This window comes from Notolepis coatsorum (genome assembly GCF_963971535.1).
Source record: "Notolepis coatsorum genome assembly, chromosome: 20".
In the NCBI taxonomy this organism is placed as follows: domain Eukaryota; kingdom Metazoa; phylum Chordata; class Actinopteri; order Aulopiformes; family Paralepididae; genus Notolepis; species Notolepis coatsorum.
The window spans coordinates 5,370,497-5,396,076 of record NC_140184.1 but is presented as its reverse complement, the minus strand read 5'-3'; the positions used below and the strand labels follow the sequence as shown (position 1 = coordinate 5,396,076).

Genomic DNA, 25,580 nt, shown 5'->3' with positions numbered 1-25,580 from the left:
TTATATATGATTATGTACGCAGTATACAGTATATGCATGTATGTATGTATGTATGTATGTTTGTATTAACACGTATCTTTTGAATGTATTCTGGTATTTTATAATATGTATATTTTTGTATGTTTGATTTTATAAAACGGGGGAAGTTCTCGATAAGCCTCTAGGCTTCTAACTTCTCCTTCACAATGGTTATAACTTATTATGTATTGTTTTTACTTTTGTTTAACCGTCTTAATAAATAAATACAAAAAAAAAAATACAAAATAGGTGAACCTTTTTAACTAACGGACACTCGTCTCCACCAGGTGAACTTGGTAATGAATCTGGAAGGTAGTGACTTGTCGGCAGAGAAGGCCGACAGGAGGGAGTTCGTGGGCTTGCTGAAGAAGATGTTGTTGATTGACGCGGAGCAGAGGGCGGCCCCCGCCGAGGCCCTCGGCCACCCCTTTGTAACCATGCAGCACCTCCTGGACTTCCCCCATAGCAACCAGTGAGTCACTCCTCCGCATTCGCCGTGGATTCGCCCAGTGTGATTTTCCAGCAGATTTTCTGAGCTCTCCCCCTCTCCCCCCCCCCCCCCCACACCCCACCCCCCCCCCCCCCCCCCACACCTGCCTTCACAGCGTCAAGTCGTGTTTCCACATCATGGACGTGTGCCGGAGTCGCCCCCCCGGGGCGTACGACACGGTCAACCGGAACAAGGGGCCGTTCATCAGACCCGTGACCGCCACCGCAGCCTCAGTCAGCCTGCCCTTCAGCAAGATGGCCGGCGTCCACACTCAAGTAAGCATCTCCGGGGGCGATCCAAAAGTAGTATCCTAATAGTATCAATCAATAGATATTCTCACGACGATTTGATTGAAAAAACGCAAAACGGCGCTTTCCTTTTTTATCGGCGCTGTATTGGCGACAGCGTGATTCATTCACCCGAGGGTGCGCGAGGGCAGCCGATCCCGCATCTCATTCGCACACCGAGACGCATAGCGAGAGTGCGTCACAAGTACGGGAATTGCTTTAGTTGGACCTACACGTTGACGCTAGGGTTTGGTACCATTCACATTTTAACCGATACCTGTGAATCGATACCGGTACCCAACGGTACCTTTTTTCTGTATTTTAGTCTCTAAAAATGTAATCTACATACCTCAGTTGTAAAAAAAATAAATTCCAAACTTCAAATAATTTATTATCATTATTATTTATTTAGAACAATTTCTTAATATATATATAATGTTGCAGCGAGCGTTGTCTGCATCTAGCTTCGTAAAGTGTAACCACACTTGCGACCGATTTCAGCTTGCCATTGCCCCGACTGCTTTGTTGTTGATTCAAGTCAAATCCTAGGTAAGCGTGTATCGTGCGCGTGAACGTTGATGTGAATGTTTTTTTTTAACAGTACCGAAATGTGGCACCGGTGGATCTCACGTGAATCGGTACTCTGTAGTACCGATGTGATTCGGACTCGATACCCTTAAAAGTACCGGATTCGGTACCCCATTCCTAACACTCGCCCTCCTCCTTGGTTGTGTCTGGAGTCAGGCCTCCTCTGGGAAGCCGACGGAGGAATGTCTCCGGTCACAAGCCTCGCCATGTGTGTTTACATGGAACAGTTTAGGTTCAAGGGGATTTAATAGGAAAATGTGCTGACTTTCCAGTCTCTAGGCTCTGAAAGGGAGCTCTGTGTTTCACTGTCATGTGGGCAGGTCCGCTCAGCCTTCATGGAGTTTTTTTCCAGAGGGTTCGATCATCGGGCCTAATATAGGCGTATTTTTCCATCGTTACATTTCCATGATTATAATCGGACCTGGGAGCAGCTGAGCGGTGAACTCTCTTAACCCTTTCACTGCCTGAATTGTCGCAGTGAAAGGGTTAACCGTTTTGCTAGTGCGGCAGTGAAAGGGTTAATCCAGAGGAAGAGCAGAGGCGCGTGCAGCTAGAGACGGTTCTTTGTTCTTCCCTGGGTTCCGTTTGGCTGAACTGAAACGCAGCCCGGGTCCAGGCAGAGATGTTGCCATCTACTGGCTCTTGGACGCCACTGCATTGATTGACAAGCACAGGAATTGTTTTAGCTCAGCGGTTCTCAAACTACGGGTCGCGACCCAAAGTGGGGTCGTGGGTAGCTTACATTTCTATGCGCATTGGCAAGTAAAATAAAAATAAATATATATATATTTTTTTAATGTTCTGGCAACATATTTGAGCTAAATATGCCTCGTTTTATAAATGTGTATTGATAACATAGTGCTGTAATTAAATCTTCTAATATGCATGATCAAGTGCATCAAGGAGAAGCCGCGCCCATGCGACGGATTCCAGTTGAGTTTTTAAAAAAAATGTATTGTGTTTTCCTTCTTCAGACACTGGTTCCATCCGCCTCCACAGTGATGCACCCTGGGATACCACTGCAGACAGGAAGTGGTCAGTTTGGATGCAACGATACGTTTCAACCGGCCCTCATCCTGTGTCCCCCGAGCATCCAAGGTAGTGTGGAGGCATTTAACCGGATTCAGATTCAGATTCAGATTTCTTTATTCACCATATTGTACAGGTACAAATGGAACGTGATTTGACGTTTCAGTGTATGATTGATTTTTTCACAAATAGAAACAACATAATAATAATAATAATGATAAATAAATAAGTGCAAAACAGGACAGAACAGTGAGACAACAATAAGACGGTAAAGACAGTGGTTGGGGACATGGATACAGTGCAGCACAGTTCAAGTCCAGAGGTCCAGCCCTAGCAGCTCGCCATAGAGGGGGGGAGCAGGGGGTGGAGCAGGGGGGGGAGCAGGGGGACACCTGACTCATTTACCAGGCGAGCTGCTGAGGGGAAGAAGCTGAGTCTATGGCAGGACTTTAATGTCTTGGGCAGCCGTAGCCGCCTGCCGTGGGGGAGCATGGTGAAGAGGCCGTGACCCGGGTGGGCGGGGTCTGCCATGATCTTCCTCGCCCTCCTCAAGGCCCTGGTGGAATGTAGGGACTCGAGGGAGGGAAGGGGGCAGCCGATCACCCTCTCCGCTGATCGTATCACCCGCTGCAGCTTGGCCTTGTCCCTGACTGTGGCTGCAGGGAACCAGGTGATGATGGAGAGGGTGAGGATGGACTGGATGATGGCAGTGTAGAACTGGACCATCATAGTCCTCGGCAGCCTGAACTTCCTCAGAGAACATCCTCTTCCGGGCCTTTTTATTGAGAGCGATGGTGTTCAGCTCCTATTTCAGGTCCCGGGAGAGTGTCATGCCAAGGAAGCGGCAGGACTCCACAGAGGCCACCGGGGTGCCTCCCAGAATGATCGGGGTGGGGGGGGCTGCCTTCCGCCTGAAGTCCACTACCATCTCCACTGTTTTCTGGGCGTTGAGATCCAGGTTGTTGCAGCTGCACCAGCTCAGCAGCCTCTCGATCTCCCTCCTGTAGGCGGACTCGTCCCCCCTGGATATGAGACCCACCAGGGTTGTGTCGTCCGCAAACTTCAGGAGTTTGACCAAGTTTGGATCAATGGCGTACTTAGTCAAACATAGACTTAGTTAACACGGGTTTATTTAACTCAAACAGTGGGTATCGAAGTACAAATATCTCAAGAGTGAGGCTGGATGACTCCAGGAGTGAGACAGGCCTAGTCTCCCCCACAGAGCTCTAGAATCAAGTAAAAAGTAGGGTGTTATACCAAGAGGAAAGGGGTGGTGCCCAGGTCAGAGATGGGGTAGATTGGGTTGGGGGAGTGAAGGAGGGAGGAGGGGTGGCCTATTGCTTATTAACAGCGGAGCAGTGCTGCCGTTGCTTCCGCGTTTTCCCTGATTGGCTGCGACACGCCCCGCGGCAGGCGCGGCAACCGCAGAGCGGAGCGGCAGAGCTTGCGGCATTATGTAGCCCTAATCCGCCATGATTTTCATTCGAAGCTCAGCTCACCTGGCAGTGCAGCGGTCCTGCGGTCCGTTGTTGACAAGTTCGAATCCCATCAAATTTCTTTTTTTAACGTGTATTCTTTCGCCGGTTAAGGTTAGGCATGGTTAAGGTTAAGGTTAGGCATTCTTTCGGAGTTGGTTAAGGTTAGAACGGTTAAGTTTAGGCGCTGTTAAGGAGCTGGTTAAGGTTAGAGTTTGTCTTAGAGAATGGCAATATTCTTTCTATGGTTAAGGTTAAGGTTAGGCATGGTTAAGGTTAAGGTTAGGCATTGTTTCGGAGTTGGTTAAGGTTAGAACGGTTAAGTTTAGGCGCTGTTAAGGAGCTGGTTAAGGTTAGCGTTTGTCTTGGAGAATGGCAATAGACAGCCTATTTCCGCACTGCCGCTCTCTCGCGCTGCCGGGTCACATGGTCACATTGTCACATTCTTGCACTCCTCCGCTGTTAGAAAGCAACACGCGGAGGGGTGAGCTAGGAGGGGGGGGGGGCTTTAGGTGGGCTTTAGGTGAGTTGGAACTCCTCCTGTCCTGTCAGATTTTCTATCCTTTTTACCCTTGAAGACACAATTTATAATTTCAGTAAAAACACGGTCACTCTGCTTCTGGCTTGGGTAACATAATGATTTATTGGATAGGAGACATTCCTTTGGCACTGAAATGTGTCGTCTAGACTCTAGACCTTTTTAATAACCAGGATTGACGAGATGTAACTTTTACATGACTCTTGTAATGTTTATAAACACTGGGGTAAAACATCCTTGTATTTTGAGATATGATTGCTTCAAGACCATAATATGGGAATATACTAGAGCTCGGCCTATTAATCGGTCTGCCCATTTAATTGGCTGATATTGGCCTATCAGAGACACATCGGTATCAGCGTATAATATGTTGGCCGGTATGCGCCGTTTAGGGATGCACCGATCCGACTTTTACAGTCCCGATACCGATACCTGGGTTTGGGTATCGGCCAATACCGATACCGATCCGATACCCATTGTCAAATTTTCTCTCTAAAAAAAGGTAAAAAATAAATACAAATTTAATCCATGTTTTTTAAATTTTTATATATTAAAATATATTTTGTTTTTAAGAATTGTAAAGGATCACAAGTGTGTTTTTGATTTGTTGTAAACAAAGACAGAAAATAAACTTCATTCATTTAATAAACTGTATGCCTCCCTGTCACTGTGTGGAAGAGACTGGGATCCTTCTTTTGTGCAACAAGGCAACATCAGGCTTGACTTAAAACATTACTTTCCTAACTTAGTGAAGCTAAATGTAACAAATTAACACATAGATATAAATGTACTGAATGGTTTATTTCTTATTTTATTTATTATAAAAAAAAAAAAAATATAATCCGATATATATATATTTTTTACCGATACCCGATCCAGCTATTTTACTGATATCGGCGGCCGATACCAATATCGGATCGGTGCATCCCTAGCGCCGATATGATCTTTTTTTTGATCCACTTTTTCTCCCATTTTCTATATTTTCTCCCATCCCAATTTTCGTATCATCCAATTCAACCCTCCCCTGTCACGAACGCTGTTTCTTGCCTCCCACAAGCCGGCTGCAGTGAGGACTAAGTCATACATAGCACAAGTCCCCTCCGGTACTTGAGGTAACAGCAGTCGCATCTTTTCACCTGCGCAGCTCGACCTCTCAGTGTCGAGGAGTAACGCGTGGGAGGCTCACGCTGCCCCCGACACTTCCTGATTCTACTGCGCAGGCGCACCAACCGACTTGTAGGAGTCGCTTGTTCACAACGTTCGATCCCCACCCTTCAGTTTTTCCCTCCCCGTAATACGGCCAATGTGTATTACTGCGGACGACCAGCCAAACTGAAAAACAATGTGGAGAGCTGGATTCGAACACGCGAATCCTAGCGTCTCCACACTGGTGGCGAGTGCCTTAGACCACTACACCACCTAGCCGCCGTAGCGCCGATATGATCTTATGATCTTAGGTCGAGTGGTCGTCTGGTCATCGGGACGGGCAGCGTGTCGAAGTGTCCTCCCGATGTGCAGGTCGGCACCTTGCATGGTCGCCGATGTTGGTGTGTGTGTGAACGGGTGAGTGAACGGGTGAAAATTCTGAAGTGCTTTGGATAAAAGCTGCTATATAAATTTAGCATTTAAATATTGCATTTCACACTCGAGTGACTTTACTAACTGCGAATAACACGCGGGCTGTTCCGTGTTGACCAGTGCCCCTCCATTGTGTCGTCTCTGCAGCCAAACCAGCGGGCTACTCGGTGCGCATGGAGACCGCTGTGCCTCTGCTCACCCAGGCGCCCCCCATCCAGCCCCTGCAGATCAGACCAGGGGTCATCACACAGGTACGTGGAACGCCCCCCCCCCCCCCCCAGGTTACATATATGGAGTTGTAGTGGTTACGTCATTGCCGTTTTTCGTGTTCCACCCTCTGTCAAACACAATGTATTTCCCCATTGCCCATTTCTAAATCGCCTCGTTTAAAACAAATAAAGCACGAACATTTGCATGGTGTACCTTTCTGCGCGTATTCATCCACAGTCTATAGCTCAACATGAAAATATTCGCAATTAATCATTACAAAAAAAATGCAGAATTTTATTTCAACCAAAAATGCTTAAACAATAATGTTAGTGATAGAAGGGAACTCATTTTGTGCAAAAATGGAAAGCTTTTCAATTTCCATGCGGCAGAATTGTTACAATAGCCGATAATCTTTTTTTCCCCCAATGATTAATCCCTATACGGGTGGACCAGCCAGTGACGTCAGACTACACCTCCCTATTACCGGGGATGATTAGAGGGAGAGGTCAGAGGTCATCAATGCAGACGGATTGGTTAGCTGGGGTGCCGTGCGGCTATAATAACGGCAGACGGCTCACTTGCCTAACGGCGATCTGCATCATGAATATCTGGAAGTGATGGTTAGAATTCATCATCATCATCATCGCGGTCATAATGGATCATACCGTCATGGGGTTCTGGTTATTATGACACACTAATCACCCGTCTAAATTGATGATAACGTGCAGGTATGGAATGAGGTCATAACGTGTGAATTATGTAGGCTTTTCTTTTTTTATCCCAGTGTGAATGACTGAATTAATATGGAGGCTTTTTTATCCCAGTGTGAATGACTGAATTAATATGGAGGCTTTTTTATCCCAGTGTGAATGACTTTTTTTCTTTCTTTAATCTCAGGGATGGGGATTTGAAGGCACACCAATATTAAGTTATTTTAATTAATATTTCTCTGGGATTTAAGTACCCCCCCCCCTCCCATATTCTATTAGATTGTAATGTCTCTTCATCTACATTTACATTTACATTTAGTCATTTAGCTGACGCTTTTATCCAAAGCGACTTACAAGTTCTGTGCGACAAGACAGCAAGAAGGGTACAACTCTATCAGCTGAGTAACAATGTTCATCAAAGTGTTGCGTGTTACAGTGTAGGTTAGTTTATTAGGACAAGTGCATGACAGTAAGGTTAGTCGGGGTTAGATTATTATTTTTTATTTTAATTTTTTATCATTTCAGATAATGGTTGAAGAAGTGAGTCTTTAGTCGACGGCGAAAGATTGGACGGGATTCGGCTGTCCTAACTGGGATGGGTAGTTCATTCCACCATTGTGGGGCAAGGACTGAGAATAGGCGGCTTCTCTTTGATGACCCTCCGGGAGCTTGGATAGGAGTAGGTCTGAGGCGGCCAGAAGATGCAGAGCGTAGGGGTCTTGAGGGTGTGTAGTTAGAGACCATTGACCGGAGGTAGGCGGGAGCGGTTCCCTTTGCCGCACGGTATGCTAGGTCGAGGGCCTTGAAGCGGATACGTGCAGCAATGGGGAGCCAGTGCAGGTCCCTAAGAAGTGGGGTGACATGGGCCGACTTCGGTAGGTTTGCGATTAGGCGGGCCGTTGCGTTTTGAATGAGTTGAAGAGGCTTGGTGGCAGTGGCCGGGAGGCCAGCTAGCAGTGCGTTGCAGTAGTCGAGGCGGGAGATGACTGTTGATTGGACGAGGAGTTGGGTGGCTTCTTTTGTCAGGAAGGGGCGTATCCTTCTGACGTTGCTCAGGAGGAATCTGCAGGTTCTGGTTGTCGCTGCGATGTGAGCAGAGAAGTTCAACTGGTCGTCGAGGACAACACCAAGGTTCTTGGCGGTCGGTGACGGGGTCACAGCTGCATTCTCGACTGTGATGGAGAGGTCGGTCAGGGGGGAGGATTTGGCCGGCAGGTGGAGCAATTCTGTTTTGCTTAGGTTCAGTTTGAGGTGGTTGGTCGTCATCCAGGCGGAGATGTCGGACAGACAGGCCGAGATCCGCTCAGAGACGTGGATATCTGAGGGAGGGAAGGAGAGGAAGAGTTGAGTATCATCGGCATAACAATGATATGAGAAGCCATGAGACGTGATAATGTTACCCAGTGATTTAGTGTAGAGGGAGAAGAGAAGGGGTCCTAGGACCGAGCCCTGGGGGACACCCGTCCGCAGGGGGCGGGTGGCCGACAGAGTCCCTCTCCATGACACTTGGTAGGAGCGGTCATTGAGGTATGATGTCAGCCATGTCAGCGCAGATCCAGCCACTCCCATTCCTGCGAGGGCCGCGAGGAGGATCTGATGGTTGACTGTGTCGAAGGCTGCAGATAGATCTAGGAGAATCAGGACAGAGGAGAGGCCTTTCGCTTTTGCTAAGTGAAGTGCCTCTGTGACCGCAATGAGGGCCGTTTCTGTGGAGTGGCCAGTCCGGAAGCCAGACTGATTAGGGTCTAGGAGGTCATTCTGTAAGAGATAAGCAGTAAGTTGGTTGGATACAGCACACTCAAGTGTTTTAGAAAGGAAGGAGAGAAGAGAGACAGGACGATAGTTGGCTATGACGGTGGAGTTCAGGGTTGGTTTTTTTATGAGGGGCGTGACTCTGGCTTGTTTTGGGGAGGTGGGGACCACCCCCGAGTTGAGTGAGGAGTTGATGGTTGCAGTTAGGAATGGGAGGATGTCCTCCCGTTTCATCTGGGAGGATGAAACCTCTCCAGGAGAACAACTGGTCATATCGCTCCATAGCTCCAGTAGCTGCCTGGCTAAACGTCCTCCACTCCACAGACTGTGTTGGCTCACTGTCTGAGCTCCTATAGAAAACACGTTGCCATCAATAGTCCAATAAACGGCTGCCTGCTTTACATTAACGTGTAGCCTGTCGATCAGCAAATCACAAATCTCCGTCAAGGCAGCAGCGACCCGCTCCACAGCTGCAGTTTCACTTTCAGTATAGCAAATATTTTGCCTTCAAAATAAAAGCGTGTGAAAGTAAATTTTTTGACCAAATACCTACAGTCAAGCGTGCCCATTCCTAATCCCCGTTTGAAATGACTGAACGATGAGTATCTAGTGGTTCACTCTGGTCATCCTCCTCCCCCAGCAGGCCTGGTCCAACCGCGCCCAGCAGATCCTGGTACCGACCTGGCAGCAGGTGGCGCCGGTGCCCCCCCCACCGACCTCGCTGGCGCCCGACACTGTGGCAGGCCCACAGAGCCTAGGAGACTGGGGGTAAGTCAGGCCCACAGAGCCTGGGAGACTGGGGGTAAGTCAGGCCCACAGAGCCTGGGAGACTGGGGGTAAGTCAGGCCCACAGAGCCTGGGAGACTGGGGGTAAGTCAGGCCCACAGAGCCTGGGAGACTGGGGGTAAGTCAGGCCCACAGAGCCTGGGAGACTGGGGGTAAGTCAGGCCCACAGAGCCTGGGAGACTGGGGGTAAGTCAGGCCCACAGAGCCTGGGAGACTGGGGGTAAGTCAGGCCCACAGAGCCTGGGAGACTGGGGGTAAGTCCTCGCACGTATTATCATCCCGTCTGATCTGCATCCGCTTGGATCGGCCCCGCCACGGTATTCCATGGGTAAAAGTAGGGATGTCCGATATTATCGGCCTACCGATATTATGGGCCGATATTGGCATTAAAATGTAATATCGGAAATTATCTGTATTGGTTAAAAAAAATATCAAAATGTATAATTTATTTTTTACATTTATTTAACCTTTATTTACCCAGGCAAGCAAGTAAGAACAAATTCTTATTTTTATTTATTGTCAAAAGTATGCATAATGTTGTGTTAATTCCACGACAAGAGATATGTAATGTTAATTACCTGAAATTATTACGTTTTTTTGGGGGGGGGGGGGACCCTGCATATATCGGTATCGGATGATATCGGTATCGGAAATTAAGAGTTGGACAATATCAGTATATCGGTAAAAAAGCCAATATCGAACACCCCTAGTTAAAAGAGTTTTAAAAGGACTGTGTAGAGCTGTGGATGATTGGCTGCCTGCCAGCGGCAGGTTAAATGATGTCACACGAGAGAGGGAGCGCTCTTATTCTGAATATCAGCACAGCGGTTAAATGATGTCACACGAGAGAGGGAGCGCTCTTATTCTGAATATCGGCACAGCGGTTAAATTATGTCACACGAGAGAGGGAGCGCTCTTATTCTGAATATCGGCACAGCGGTTAAATGATGTCACACGAGAGAGGGAGCGCTCTTATTCTGAATATCGGCACAGCGGTTAAATGATGTCACACGAGAGAGGGAACGCTCTTATTCTGAATATCGGCACAGCGGTTAAATGATGTCACACGAGAGAGGGAGCGCTCTTATTCTGAATATCGGCACAGCGGTTAAATGATGTCACACGAGAGAGGGAACGCTCTTATTCTGAATATCGGCACAGCGGTTAAATGATGTCGCACGAGAGAGGGAGCGCTCTTATTCTGAATATCGGCGCAGCGGTTAAATGATGTCGCACGAGAGAGGGAGCGCTCTTATTCTGAATATCGGCACAGCGGTTAAATGATGTCACACGAGAGAGGGAGCGCTCTTATTCTGAATATCGGCACAGCGGTTAAATGATGTCGCACGAGAGAGGGAGCGCTCTTATTCTGAATATCGGCGCAGCTGTGATTCCGGGCCGTGGGTCTGAGTGCAGGAGATAATCACAGCCGTGCTGATATTCAGTATAATAATGTAATATATAATCATATTGCTTTTATTACATTTACATTTAGTCATTTAACTTCTGTACAACAAGTCAGCAGGAAGGGCACAATAACAATGTTCATCAAACAGTGTCTTTAACACAACAGTTCTACATTCGCCATGTATTAGCTAACAGTAATGAGGGACAAAGGGTTATGGTGTGTTTGTTTATTTAATCGTTCACTTGGCTCCGCCAACACAAACAGTTCCCTGGACTGGACTGGGACTGGACTGTTGCCAAGCAACACAGAACGATGTTCCTGGACACGAGCTTGCTACTCTGTAAACACGTCACCAACCAGGCTCTTTCTGGCCAGGCTTCATTCCTCCCCTTCGTCCTCTTCTGTGACGACCGGGTCGTAATTTAACGCCAATGTTATTTGTGCAAAATAATAATAATAATAATAATAATAATAATAATAATAATAATAATAATAATAATAATAATAATAATAATAATAATAATAATAATAATAATAATAATAATATATTTGATTAGTAGGGCGCTTTATAATTGTGGAGCAAATCTCAAAGCGCTACATTGTAAAAGAACATAAAAGCTAGCAAGAGAGTAAAACAAATAATATAAAATAAGCAAGATTAAAACTAGTAAGGAGTAAAAAGAACACTAAAACTAGTAAAAGAGTAAAAAAGCATAAAATAAGAAGGGCTAAAACTGGTAAAAGAACGTAAAATGCGTGGAGATAAAACTAGATAAAAATCAACAAAAGGCTCTATTAAAAAGATGAGTTTTTGAGGCCACAGTCTGTGGTGCTCTCAGTTTGCACGACGCAACGCTTTGCTACAATCTTAAGATGGATGACGACCGCCGGATGTAATTAATGTTACTTTAGAACGGCTGTAAAGTGGAATGATACCGTTTAAACGTCCCCGTGCCGTTATACCGCGTGTCATGGTCTCCAATCGGATGATTTGGTTGGAACCAACTGTTGTTTAGTTGATGGTGTGTTTCCTCCCTGCGTTCTAATGATAGATGAGCCATATATTTCCTTTTGGAATGAGGGAGGGAGGGAGAGAGAGTGAGATCACACTCTTATGTCACTAATGACGCCAAGGGGGCCTTCGGCTCGTTCTCACACTCTCGTCTCCGCCGCTTGCAGGAAAATGCATCCCCATGGCAACCATTACAGCTCCATGATGGCCCACCCTCAGCCCCTCTTGACGAACCAGATGACCATGTCCAGCCACCAGCCAATCAGCATAGGCATCGCACACGTGGTCTGGCCACAGCCTGCTGCTAACAAGAGACCCAAGCCCTGTGTCAACAGGTACAGTACAGGGGTCTCTCTCTCTCTCTCTCTCTCTCTCACTCACTCACTCACTCACTCACTCACTCACTCACTCACTCACTCACTCACTCACTCACTCACTCACTCACTCACTCACTCACTCACTCACTCACTCACTCACTCACTCACTCACTCACTCACTCACTCACTCACTCTCTCTCTCTCTCTCTCTCTCTCTCTCTCTTTCTCTCTTTCACACACACACACACATTTAGAATCTTTATTTATGTCCACATAAAGACAATGTTTAAAGGACACAAATATTATCAGTGCACTTGTACATTGTGGGTTATTCTGATACAATCGTGCCCAAATTGACAATGGCAACCAAAGTTACAGACCAACATGGATGATGAACCTGACAATCTACACACAGCTCATGGACACACACACACACACACATAACAAGAGACCCAAGCCCTGTGTCAACAGGTACTATACATAGGTCACACACACATTAAGGAGTTCCTTCACGTTTCCTTGCTCATTGTGGCACTTCATTTGAATACACCTGCATATAACCCCTCTATATACTGACTTATACACCTGCATATAACCCCTCTATATACTGACTTATACACCTGCATATAACCTCTATATACTGACTTATACACCTGCATATAACCTCTATATACTGACTTATACACCTGCATATAACCCCTCTATATACTGACTTATACACCTGCATATAACCTCTATATACTGACTTATACACCTGCATATAACCTCTATATACTGACTTATACACCTGCATATAACCTCTATATACTGACTTATACACCTGCATATAACCACTCTATATACTGACTTATACACCTGCATATAACCTCTATATATACTGACTTATACACCTGCATATAACCACTATATATACTGACTTATACACCTGCATATAACCTCTATATACTGACTTATACACCTGCATATAACCCCTCTATATACTTACTTATACACCTGCATATAACCACTATATACTTACTTATACACCTGCATATAACCTCTATATACTGACTTATACACCTGCATATAACCTCTATATACTGACTTATACACCTGCATATAACCTCTATATACTTACTTATACACCTGCATATAACCTCTATATACTGACTTATACACCTGCATATAACCTCTATATACTGACTTATACACCTGCATATAACCTCTATATACTGACTTATACACCTGCATATAACCTCTATATAATTACTTATACACCTGCATATAACCTCTCTATATACTGACTTATACACCTGCATATAACCTCTATATACTTACTTATACACCTGCATATAACCTCTATATACTGACTTATACACCTGCATATAACCTCTATATACTTACTTATACACCTGCATATAACCTCTATATACTGACTTATACACCTGCATATAACCCCTCTATATACTGACTTATACACCTGCATATAACCTCTCTATATACTGACTTATACACCTGCATATAACCTCTATATACTGACTTATACACCTGCATATAACCTCTATATACTGACTTATACACCTGCATATAACCACTCTATATACTGACTTATACACCTGCATATAACCTCTATATACTGACTTATACACCTGCATATAACCACTCTATATACTTACTTATACACCTGCATATAACCCCTCTATATACTGACTTATACACCTGCATATAACCTCTCTATACTGACTTATACACCTGTATATAACCTCTATATACTTACTTATACACCTGCATATAACCTCTATATACTGACTTATACACCTGCATATAACCTCTCTATATACTGACTTATACACCTGCATATAACCTCTATATACTGACTTATACACCTGCATATAACCACTCTATATACTGACTTATAAACCTGCATATAACCTCTATATACTGACTTATACACCTGCATATAACCTCTCTATATACTGACTTATACACCTGCATATAACCTCTCTATATACTGACTTATACACCTGCATATAACCTCTATATACTGACTTATACACCTGCATATAACCTCTATATACTGACTTATACACCTGCATATAACCTCTATATATACTGACTTATACACCTGCATATAACCTCTATATATACTGACTTATACACCTGCATATAACCTCTCTATATACTTACTTATACACCTGCATATAACCCCTCTATATACTGACTTATACACCTGCATATAACCTCTATATATACTGACTTATACACCTGCATATAACCCCTCTATATACTGACTTATACACCTGCATATAACCTCTATATACTGACTTATACACCTGCATATAACCTCTATATACTGACTTATACACCTGCATATAACCACTCTATATACTGACTTATAAACCTGCATATAACCTCTCTATATACTGACTTATACACCTGCATATAACCTCTCTATATACTGACTTATACACCTGCATATAACCTCTATATACTGACTTATACACCTGCATATAACCTCTATATACTGACTTATACACCTGCATATAACCCCTCTATTTACTGACTTATACACCTGCATATAACCTCTATATACTGACTTATACACCTGCATATAACCCCTCTATATACTGACTTATACACCTGCATATAACCTCTATATACTGACTTATACACCTGCATATAACCTCTATATATACTGACTTATACACCTGCATATAACCTCTATATATACTGACTTATACACCTGCATATAACCCCTCTATATACTGACTTATACACCTGCATATAACCTCTATATACTGACTTATACACCTGCATATAACCCCTCTATATACTGACTTATACACCTGCATATAACCTCTATATACTGACTTATACACCTGCATATAACCTCTATATACTGACTTATACACCTGCATATAACCTCTATATACTGACTTATACACCTGCATATAACCTCTATATACTGACTTATACACCTGCATATAACCTCTCTATATACTGACTTATACACCTGCATATAACCTCTCTATATACTGACTTATACACCTGCATATAACCTCTATATACTGACTTATACACCTGCATATAACCCCTCTATATACTGACTTATACACCTGCATATAACCTCTATATACTGACTTATACACCTGCATATAACCCCTCTATATACTGACTTATACACCTGCATATAACCTCTCTATATACTGACTTATACACCTGCATATAACCTCTATATACTGACTTATACACCTGCATATAACCTCTATATACTGACTTATACACCTGCATATAACCTCTCTATATACTTACTTATACACCTGCATATAACCTCTATATACTGACTTATACACCTGCATATAACCTCTATATACTGACTTATACACCTGCATATAACCCCTCTATATACTGACTTATACACCTGCATATAACCACTCTATATACTTACTTATACACCTGCATATAACCACTCTATATACTGACTTATACACCTGCATATAACCTCTATATACTGACTTATACACCTGCATATAACCCCTCTATATACTGACTTATACACCTGCATATAACCTCTATATACTGACTTATACACCTGCATATAACCTCTCTATATACTGACTTATACACCTGCATATAACCTCTATATATACTGACTTATACACCTGTATATAACCTCTATATACTGACTTATACACCTGCATATAACCTCTATATACTTACTTATACACCTGCATATAACCTCTCTATATACTGACTTATACACCTGCATATAACCCTCTATATACTGACTTATACACCTGCATATAACCTCTCTATATACTGACTTATACACCTGCATATAACCCTCTATATACTGACTTATACACCTGCATATAACCCCTCTATATACTGACTTATACACCTGCATATAACCTCTCTATATACTGACTTATACACCTGCATATAACCCCTCTATATACTGACTTATACACCTGCATATAACCTCTCTATATACTGACTTATACACCTGCATATAACCTCTCTATATACTGACTTATACACCTGCATATAACCCCTCTATATACTGACTTATACACCTGCATATAACCTCTCTATATACTGACTTATACACCTGCATATAACCCCTCTATATACTGACTTATACACCTGCATATAACCCCTCTATATACTGACTTATACACCTGCATATAACCTCTCTATATACTGACTTATACACCTGCATATAACCCCTCTATATACTGATTTATACACCTGCATATAACCCCTCTATATACTGACTTATACACCTGCATATAACCTCTATATACTGACTTATACACCTGCATATAACCCCTCTATATACTTACTTATACACCTGCATATAACCTCTCTATATACTTACTTATACACCTGCATATAACCCCTCTATATACTGACTTATACACCTGCATATAACTAGGGATGCCCCGATCGATCGGCCACCGATCGTTATCGGCCGATAATCAGTATAAATATGCGATCGGTGAATTCCGATAATGAGTCATATTCGCCGATCGCGGAAACCGATCAAGCGGAGATCTCACTCGCTGTCTTTCTCAGACACACAGGACCTGCAAACTGCCGCTCCTCCTCCTCCTTCCTTGCCCCGCCCGCACCCGTGTACAGTTTGTAAACACAGAGGACTGAGAGGAGGCTCCAGTGCATAGTCTATAGTGCATTCGACCGTGAGCTAACGTTAGCTACCTAGCTATCGTTACTGTTTAAACAAAATTACCCAGTCAACTATTCACTTTTAGTAGGCATTGTCTAACGGTATCTAACCGGCTAGCTACTGATAGCTCCTGATATCAACAAATGCTCCAGCAAGTCTAGTAGTGCATGTTGATACCTCCGTTAGCTCACGTTAGTTCACTGTTCAAAACTAAATGTTCCATTGAACTAAATAGTTCACTGAGGCGTTGTCTTAACGTTATATAGCCGGCTAGCAGTAGCTACAGATAGCTCCTGATATCAATGTCTTATAACATTGATTCGATGCGTATTCGAGCTGAGGGCTTGCTGAATGTGATTTATACCAATACTAGGGTCCAGCTGCAGCGCCGGAGAATCCTGGCCGTAGCTGGAGGCTACTCGAGTACACACAGACAGTGGAGCTGTTTGCAGATAGCGAGCATTTTGACTTGTTGCGTGGTGGCGATGTCTCGCAGATAATACAAGTACAAGTCTAATTATATAATATATATATTTTATAAAAAGAAAATTATAAAAAAAATTGTAATTTTTTTTTTTTTTTTTTTTTTTTTTTGTCTTTTTCCCCCTCCATTTTCCTCCGATTTTCTCCCATCCCAATGTTAGTCGTATGCCAATTCCCAGTCCCTTCCTGGTCGCTGCGCTTTACCCCCCACAGTCAGATCATCTGGGAGAGTGGAGGCTACCACGTGCTTCCTCCGACACACGTCCAGCCAATCACCGCTTCTTTTCACCTGGCAGCGCGGATTCTCATTGAGAGGGCGTAGCGTGTGGGAGGACCACACTATCCCCCTCACGTCCAATCCGCGCTTAGCAGGCGCCCCGACCGAACTGTAGGAGTCGCTGTTTACAACGACCCGGACCCACCCCGCCAGCTTCTCCCACCCTCTGATACAGCCAATCGTATCAGTGCAGACGGCCAGCCAAGCTGGTGACAACCCCGGAGCTGTGAGCTGGATTCGAACAGGCGAACCAATCTCACAGCTCCGGGGGTAATTTATTTATTTTTAATCAAAAACGATCGGTATCGGATCGGTATTGGCCGATATGGCTCAAGACGATCGGTGATCGTGATCGGGGCATCCCTACATATAACCCTTAGCTCTGTATGATAGCATATACAATAATGCTATATATACACACATATATATATATATATATTCTCATCGCATATCTATCCACACCTGTCTGTATTTACCTGCACATAGTTCTTTTACATATCTGTAGATACTATATATATATATCTGTACATATCCTACTCTTACTAGTTACGCTGCTGGACAGTATGACTACTACCATACTGTCTTTACACCTGTATCACTGTACATACTATACTACAACTCTGTACATCTGATTAGCACTATACTCAATAGTACTAATTTGTATATTTTGTACCCAGTATAATCACCTGTACATAGTATATAGCTGTTGCACTTTACTGCTACATTAGCACTCTGGTTGGATGTCAAACTTATTTTAGTTGTACTGTACCTGTGCTGCATGATGACAATACATTTTAATCTAATCAAATCTAATGTAATGTAATCTAATTAAATGTTTTCAGAGGGAATATCTTCTCCCACAACTTCAACATCCAAAACCTAGCATGCCAGTCCCCAAAGATGGCCGACACAGCGAAGAATGTGGAGGAGGAGGGCAGATGCCCCGAGGGAGGGCGTACCGCGGGGGAGGAGCCTGCGAGGGAGGAGGAGGAGAGCTGCTGTAAGGGGGAGGAGTCCCAAAGGCATCAGCAGGCCATGGTGACCTCTGACCCGGCGAGTCCCACCACCAGTGTAATCAGCATCAGCAGCGACGAGGAGGACGGCACAGACAGACACTCGCTGAGGGAGTGAGTAGCAAACCACTGACCACACCCCCACTCTGACCACACCCCACTCTGACCATGCTCCCACTCTGACCACGCCCCCACTCTGACCACACCCCCACTCTGACCACACCCCACTCTGACCACGCCCCACTCTGACCACGACCCACTTTGACCACACCCCCACTCTGACCATGCTCCCACTCTGACCACGCCCCCACTCTGACCACGCCCCCACTCTGACCACGCTCCCACTCTGACCACACCCCACTCTGACCATGCTCCCACTCTGACCACGCCCCCACTCTGACCACGCCCCCACTCTGACCATGCTCCCACTCTGACCACGCCCCCACTCTGACCACGCCCCCACTCTGACCACACCCCACTCTGACCACGCCCCCACTCTGACCATGCTCCCACTCTGACCACGCCCCCACTCTGACCACGCCCCCACTCTGACCACACCCCACTCTGACCACGCTCCCACTCTGACCACGCCCCCACTCTGACCATGCTCCCACTCTGACCACGCCCCCACTCTGACCACGCCCCACTCTGACCACACCCCACTCTGACCATGCTCCCACTCTGACCACGCCCCACTCTGACCACACCCCACTCTGACCACGCCCCCACTCTGACCACGCCCCCACTCTGACACCATGCTCCCACTCTGACACCATGCCCCCACTCTGACACCATGCCCCCACTCTGACACCATGCCCCCACTCTGACACCATGCCCCCACTCTGACACCATGCCCCCACTCTGACACCATGCTCCCACTCTGACCACGCCCCACTCTGACCACACCCCACTCTGACCACGCCCCCACTCTGACCATGCTCCCACTCTGACCACGCCCCACTCTGACCATGCTCCCACTCTGACACCATGCCCCCACTCTGACACCATGCCCCCACTCTGACACCATGCCCCCACTCTGACACCATGCCCCCACTCTGACACCATGCTCCCACTCTGACCACGCCCCACTCTGACCACACCCCACTCTGACCACGCCCCCACTCTGACACCATGCCCCCACTCTGACCACGCCCCCACTCTGACACCATGCTCCCACTCTGACCACGCCCCACTCTGACCACACCCCACTCTGACCACGCCCCCACTCTGACCATGCTCCCACTCTGACCACGCCCCCACTCTGACCATGCCCCCACTCTGACCACGCCCCCACTCTGACACCATGCTCCCACTCTGACCACGCCCCACTCTGACCACACCCCACTCTGACCACGCCCCCACTCTGACCATGCTCCCACTCTGACCACGCCCCCACTCTGACCACGCCCCCACTCTGACACCATGCCCCCACTCTGACCATGCCCCCACTCTGACCATGCCCCCACTCTGACCACGCCCCCACTCTGACCACGCCCCCACTCTGACCATGCCCCCACTCTGACCACGCCCCCACTCTGACACCATGCCCCCACTCTGACCACGCCCCCACTCTGACCATGCTCCCACTCTGACCACGCCCCCACTCTGACCATGCTCCCACTCTGACCACGCCCCCACTCTGACCACGCCCCCACTCTGACCATGCTCCCACTCTGACCACGCCCCCACTCTGACCACACCCCACTCTGACCACGCCCCCACTCTGACCACGCCCCCACTCTGACCATGCCCCCACTCTGACCACGCCCCCACTCTGACCATGCCCCCACTCTGACCACGCCCCCACTCTGACCATGCCCCCACTCTGACCTCGCCCTACTCTGACCTCGCCCCACTCTGACCACGCCCCACTCTGACCACACCCCACTTTGACCACGCCCCACTCTGACCACGCCCCACACTGACCACGCCCCACTCTGACCACACCCACTCTGACCACGCCCCACTCTGACCACGCCCCACACTGACCACGCCCCACTCTGACCACACCCACTCTGACCACGCCCCACTCTGACCCCCATTCTTATTTGTGTTTGATATTAGAGCTTGTAGATGTAAATAGAATACCTTGTTGAGAGAAGTGGTTTCGAACCCATTGACCTGCACCAGCGTTGTTAACAGAATGCTAATGAGGGGCTGTTGGCAGATCTTCAGGAATAAAGAAAACACTGTTGCTGTATCTTAACACATTCTGCGCCACGCAGTGTGCCCATCTTATACCACTCTTCTGCCAGTGCTGTAACCCTATGGAGTGGCTCACTTTCTTTGCAGGGCTATAACTTTTAAAATATTATTGCTATATCGACATTACTATGGCCCATTCAACATCGGGTGTCTATCGTTCCGGATGTGGGAACGTTATATTTTTCCATTCATACATTGTCGTGTTAGTACCGTCGTGAATATACCGTAAATCCTCTAATAGTGGAGGGTACCCGAATAAAGGACGGGCCTCTTATATAAGCCGGGGTTTGATACATGCAGACAAATACAGGCCGGCTTCCAATACAAGGTCGCAAAAAAAAAGTTTCTTTAAAAATGTTCGTGCCGTGATATAGAATGAGAGAAACTCTTGCCAATGCAAATTAAGTGCTGCCTCCCGCTACACTGACTACATTAACGTTTCCCTCTCGTTGGCGTTAGCTTTAGCATTAGCTAACGTTGTATCTAGATATGTGGTGTCGGCTGGATGACGCTGGCTTCGTTTGCAAACGTTAACGTTCGCTATCTATATGGCGTTGGCAGGCGGGGCTGGCGTTGTCCAGTTGGCATTACAGATCATGATGGCTATGATAGCGTTAGCTAAAGCTACTGCATGTTACTGTATATCAATGCAACTCGATTCGACTGAGGTCGAGAAGGTACCACACGCTAAATCGTCCCCGGGCCCGGAACCTATAGGCAGTTCCAACTTCAGTGTGTGAATTACGTTAATCCACCACAGTTTCACCCTGACAAAGCAAATACTCATGTGATCTGTATATGTTTGTCTAAATAAAATCAATCAATCAATCACAATTACAATTGGCCAGTTTGTGAAATTAAGGCCTGCCTCTTATATAAGCCTCTCTAATAAAGGCCTGGTGCTCTTTGCAGCTGAGGTAAATACAAGACCCGTCCTATATTTGAGGATTTACGGTAAGTATGTTTTTAGACTGTAGAGCAGTAATTCCTAGAATGCGCGTTATAGGCCCTGAAGCATATTATATATAATCGATTGGCGTTTCGTTCCTATACACGCTATATTAAAGAATTCGTTGATCGGATAGATTGCAATGAAATAAATGGACAATCGAGCTGGAATTAACGTTAGATTCCTCTTACCTGTGGCCGATGCGTCTGGAGAAAAAACGTTCCAATTATTTGATGTCTTATCTGCTAGATCCATTTTCCGTTTGTATGACGCAATAAACGCCGAAAGCATATTGATTCTCGAAAGTGAGCCCATGCACTCGAGTGTATATTGATCCACGTTACAAGATAGCTCTGCCGGAGCTTTTTCCCCGATGCACAGAGCGCCACATCCGGTTTAGAGTGGAGTGCAACTCGCCTGAAATCCACCAGGTGGCGGTATTGAGGCGTTGCAATATCAGACAGGGTCCAGCTGGCCCCCGGAGCCTTCCTGGATGAATGTATGAATGCCAATAGCGAATAAAGGAAATAACTATCATAAAAACGAGTTAACTCGTTGTTGGCGCTCAACGATTGGCAGGCAATAACGAGTACTAGGGCTGTCTTAAATACTTCGAAGCTTCGTTCGATGGCACGAGCTTCGAACAAAAAACTAAAAAATCGAAGTTAAAAAAAAGGTTTTATTTATTTATTTTTTGTCTCCAAAATCTTGCGCCTCCATTCCAATGAAACGAAAGTAAGCGGCGCCTTCCCGCCTCCATTCCAATGAAACGAAAGTAAGCGGCGCCTCGACTCCACCTCTCTACAACAAGCACGTGGAGATTATCTGTGTTGAAAACAACAAGGACATGTGCAGCAGACATGTCGACGAAGAAGTCATCAGACGTGTGGTTACACTTTAAAATATGCAAAGACAATGCCCAAAAAGCCAAGTGCCAGATATGCCAGAAGAAAATGGCATATCACAACTCTACAACAACTTTGTCAAATCACCTAAAAAACGTAAGTATCGTTGTACACGACGGCGACGCCACACAAAACATTAATAAGACTATGCCTATGCTGCTATGACTAATGTGTTACCAAGTTGGCTAATTTAATTGTAATCATCTGCTTTTGTAGGTGCATTGTCTGATATAATTATAAATGATAAATTAAATATAATATAATTGTTTGCTTGATAGACGAAGGTTGCAACATAATTATGTAATGTCATGTCGTTGGCTGTGAGAGCAGCCCCACTGCACCCAGGCAGCGCAGCCGAGTGAAACCTTGTTGGCTGTGTCACAGTCACGAAAGGGGCTACTTAATTAATTAATCCAATCCACTTTATTTATAGAGAACATTTAAAAACAACAAAGTTTACCAAAGTGCTGTACAAGTCCCACAACATAAGATAAAAAAAATGAAAAATAAAAAATAAAATAAAACGATTATAATTAATATATATATATATATTCGAATGAAAATCGAAGCTCGGCCCCGAAGCTTCGATTGCCAAAAAAAAGCTTTGAAGGTCAGCCCTAACGAGTACACACGTCTTTGGCGCACAATGTGTTAAAGAGGGGGGGCTTAGGCCTATAGATGCCCTGTACCTTCCCCGGTCTTGGACCTTTGTTAAATGTAAAGTGTGTCTGTGTGTGCAGGTGCAAGGGCGGGGCAGACTGTGAGGCGTGTCGGAGCACCGTGAGCATGGAGAGGGTGTGCTCCCTCAGCAGCCCAGACAGCACCCTCAGCACCAGCTCCTCGGCCTCGGCCCAGTCCAGCACCTCGCCCTGCAAGCGCCCCAACAGGTACCCCCCTCCCCCAGGCTAAGGCTGTCCCCGAAGCCTGTTTTTGGGATTCGAACTTTGTCAGGGTTTTTCGAACGGACGTTCGAACCTTCATTTTAAATTAAAAAAAATATATAAAACATTTAAACAAATATTTTTTTTATATATATAAATATCCTCAAACTAAATCCTCAATTTGAATAAAGTGATTAATCTGATTAAACAAGTAATTTTTTTAATTAAATCAACTTTCACATTGTATACTCATTATTGCCTGCCATGCGTTGTGCGCCAGAAACGAGTTAACTTGTTTTTGGGATCAATATAAAAAAATTTCGCCATGGCATTCATAATTCATCCAGCCTCCCTCCGCTGCTGCAGCTGGACCCTGTTCTGATATTGCAACGCCTCAATACCGCTGCCTGGTGGATGTCGGATGTTTATTAATTTCACGGCAATCCATCTGATCAACCCATAGTAAAAAAAATACGCTACTGACGATCAAGGAATTATAAACGACCCCCCCCCCCTTTCCTTCATGCATGATCATTACTGCTTCTCGGCATAAGCCCCATAATAAGACCGTCTCTGGCTTCGTCCAGCGGACACCAGAGCTCAGCGATGCCGCTCGCGGCAGCATATTCTCCCCGCTGGCGATTGGAGCACGGAGGGTCGTGGACCCGAAGCCGGTGATGCGATTTTTTATTGGTTTGTCAGGACAAACCAATTACATAATCCAACATATGTGTAAAGAAACAACATATTCCAGTTAACGGTATATTTTTTTAATGATTCGTTACAGTGAAATCAATACCCTATTTGTATAAATTAGGTTAACTGGAGCGTAGTATTGCTGCCTGGATGAATTATGAATGCCAATAGCGAATAAAGGAAATAACGATCATAAAAATGAGTAAACTCGTTGTTGGCGTTATTAGATTATTAGACGGGACACATTTTTTGTCTCAACATTTTTTATCTACCTACCTCAGTTGTAAGAAATTAGACCAAACTTCAAATATTATTATCATTATTATTTATTTAGAACAATTTGTTAATACGTTTTTTTCGGCTTGCCATCGCCCCGACTGCTTTGTTGTTGAATCAAGTCAAATCCTAGGTAAGCGTGTATCGTGCGCGTGAACGTGCAGCACACTTCATAGGTGGTAAACGAAACGTCGACGTCACCGAAATGTGGCACCGGTGGATCTCGCGTGAATCGGTACTCGGTAGTACCGACGTGATTCGGTCGGCACCCTTAAACGTACCGGATTCGGTACCCAACCCTAGTCAGAATTCACGTTGATGAGTGTATCACTGGCGCGCTGGTTACCGCGCTCCCGTCTGAACCCTCTGGCTTGGTTGCAGCATGTCGGACGACGAGCCGGAGAGCGGCTGCGACACGGTGGACGGATCTCCCTCCTCCTCCTCCTCCTCCTCCTCGGACTCCTCCTCCTCCTCCTCCGGTCCCACCGGCTCCGGTCCCACCAGCAGCCCCTTCGTCGAGCGCCGCTACATCGCCGCCGCCGGCGGCCAGGGCCAGAACCAGAACCGCGAGCCCCGGGTGGCCAACATCGCCCCGCGCACCGAGCCCAGCCGGCCCCTGGTGCGCACCATGGTGGTGCCCCCCATGAGGGTGCTCAACAACAACCCCATCATCACCACCGACGTGTTCGCACACTCAGGTAAACATGGAGATTAGGGGTGTGGCGATGCATCCGTGCCGAGGTGACGGTTCAACTGCATCGATTTGAAAATGTTAGAATCTATTACAATAAAAAGAAAATTAAAAAAAATGTATTGACCTATAGTCCAGTCATGCTGAGTGAATCAGTTCCCCCAGCCACATTTGTGTATTCAAAATGTTTGGGGGTATTAACTGATCGAAAGAGTCGTACCCTTCCTGCTGACTTGTCGTACAGAACTTGTAAGTCGCTTTGGATAAAAGCATCAGCTAAATTACGCTAAATGGAAACGGACGGACCTGGCTGCAATCTTACAAATTAGTTTTTATC

General features: G+C 45.7%; 1 protein-coding gene across 1 annotated transcript in view; it reads left to right on the top strand.

The window, feature by feature from the left end:
• Positions 1–25,580, top strand: part of LOC311247413 (homeodomain-interacting protein kinase 3-like) — a 140,191-nt gene that overhangs the window by 102,695 nt on the left and 11,916 nt on the right. Inside the window, 9 exon segments of the mRNA XM_084337810.1 lie at positions 306–490; positions 624–783; positions 2,358–2,481; positions 6,151–6,254; positions 9,319–9,443; positions 12,049–12,216; positions 18,470–18,754; positions 23,440–23,586; positions 24,934–25,250. Of these exon segments, the coding sequence (XP_084193936.1) occupies positions 306–490; positions 624–783; positions 2,358–2,481; positions 6,151–6,254; positions 9,319–9,443; positions 12,049–12,216; positions 18,470–18,754; positions 23,440–23,586; positions 24,934–25,250 (1,615 nt within the window).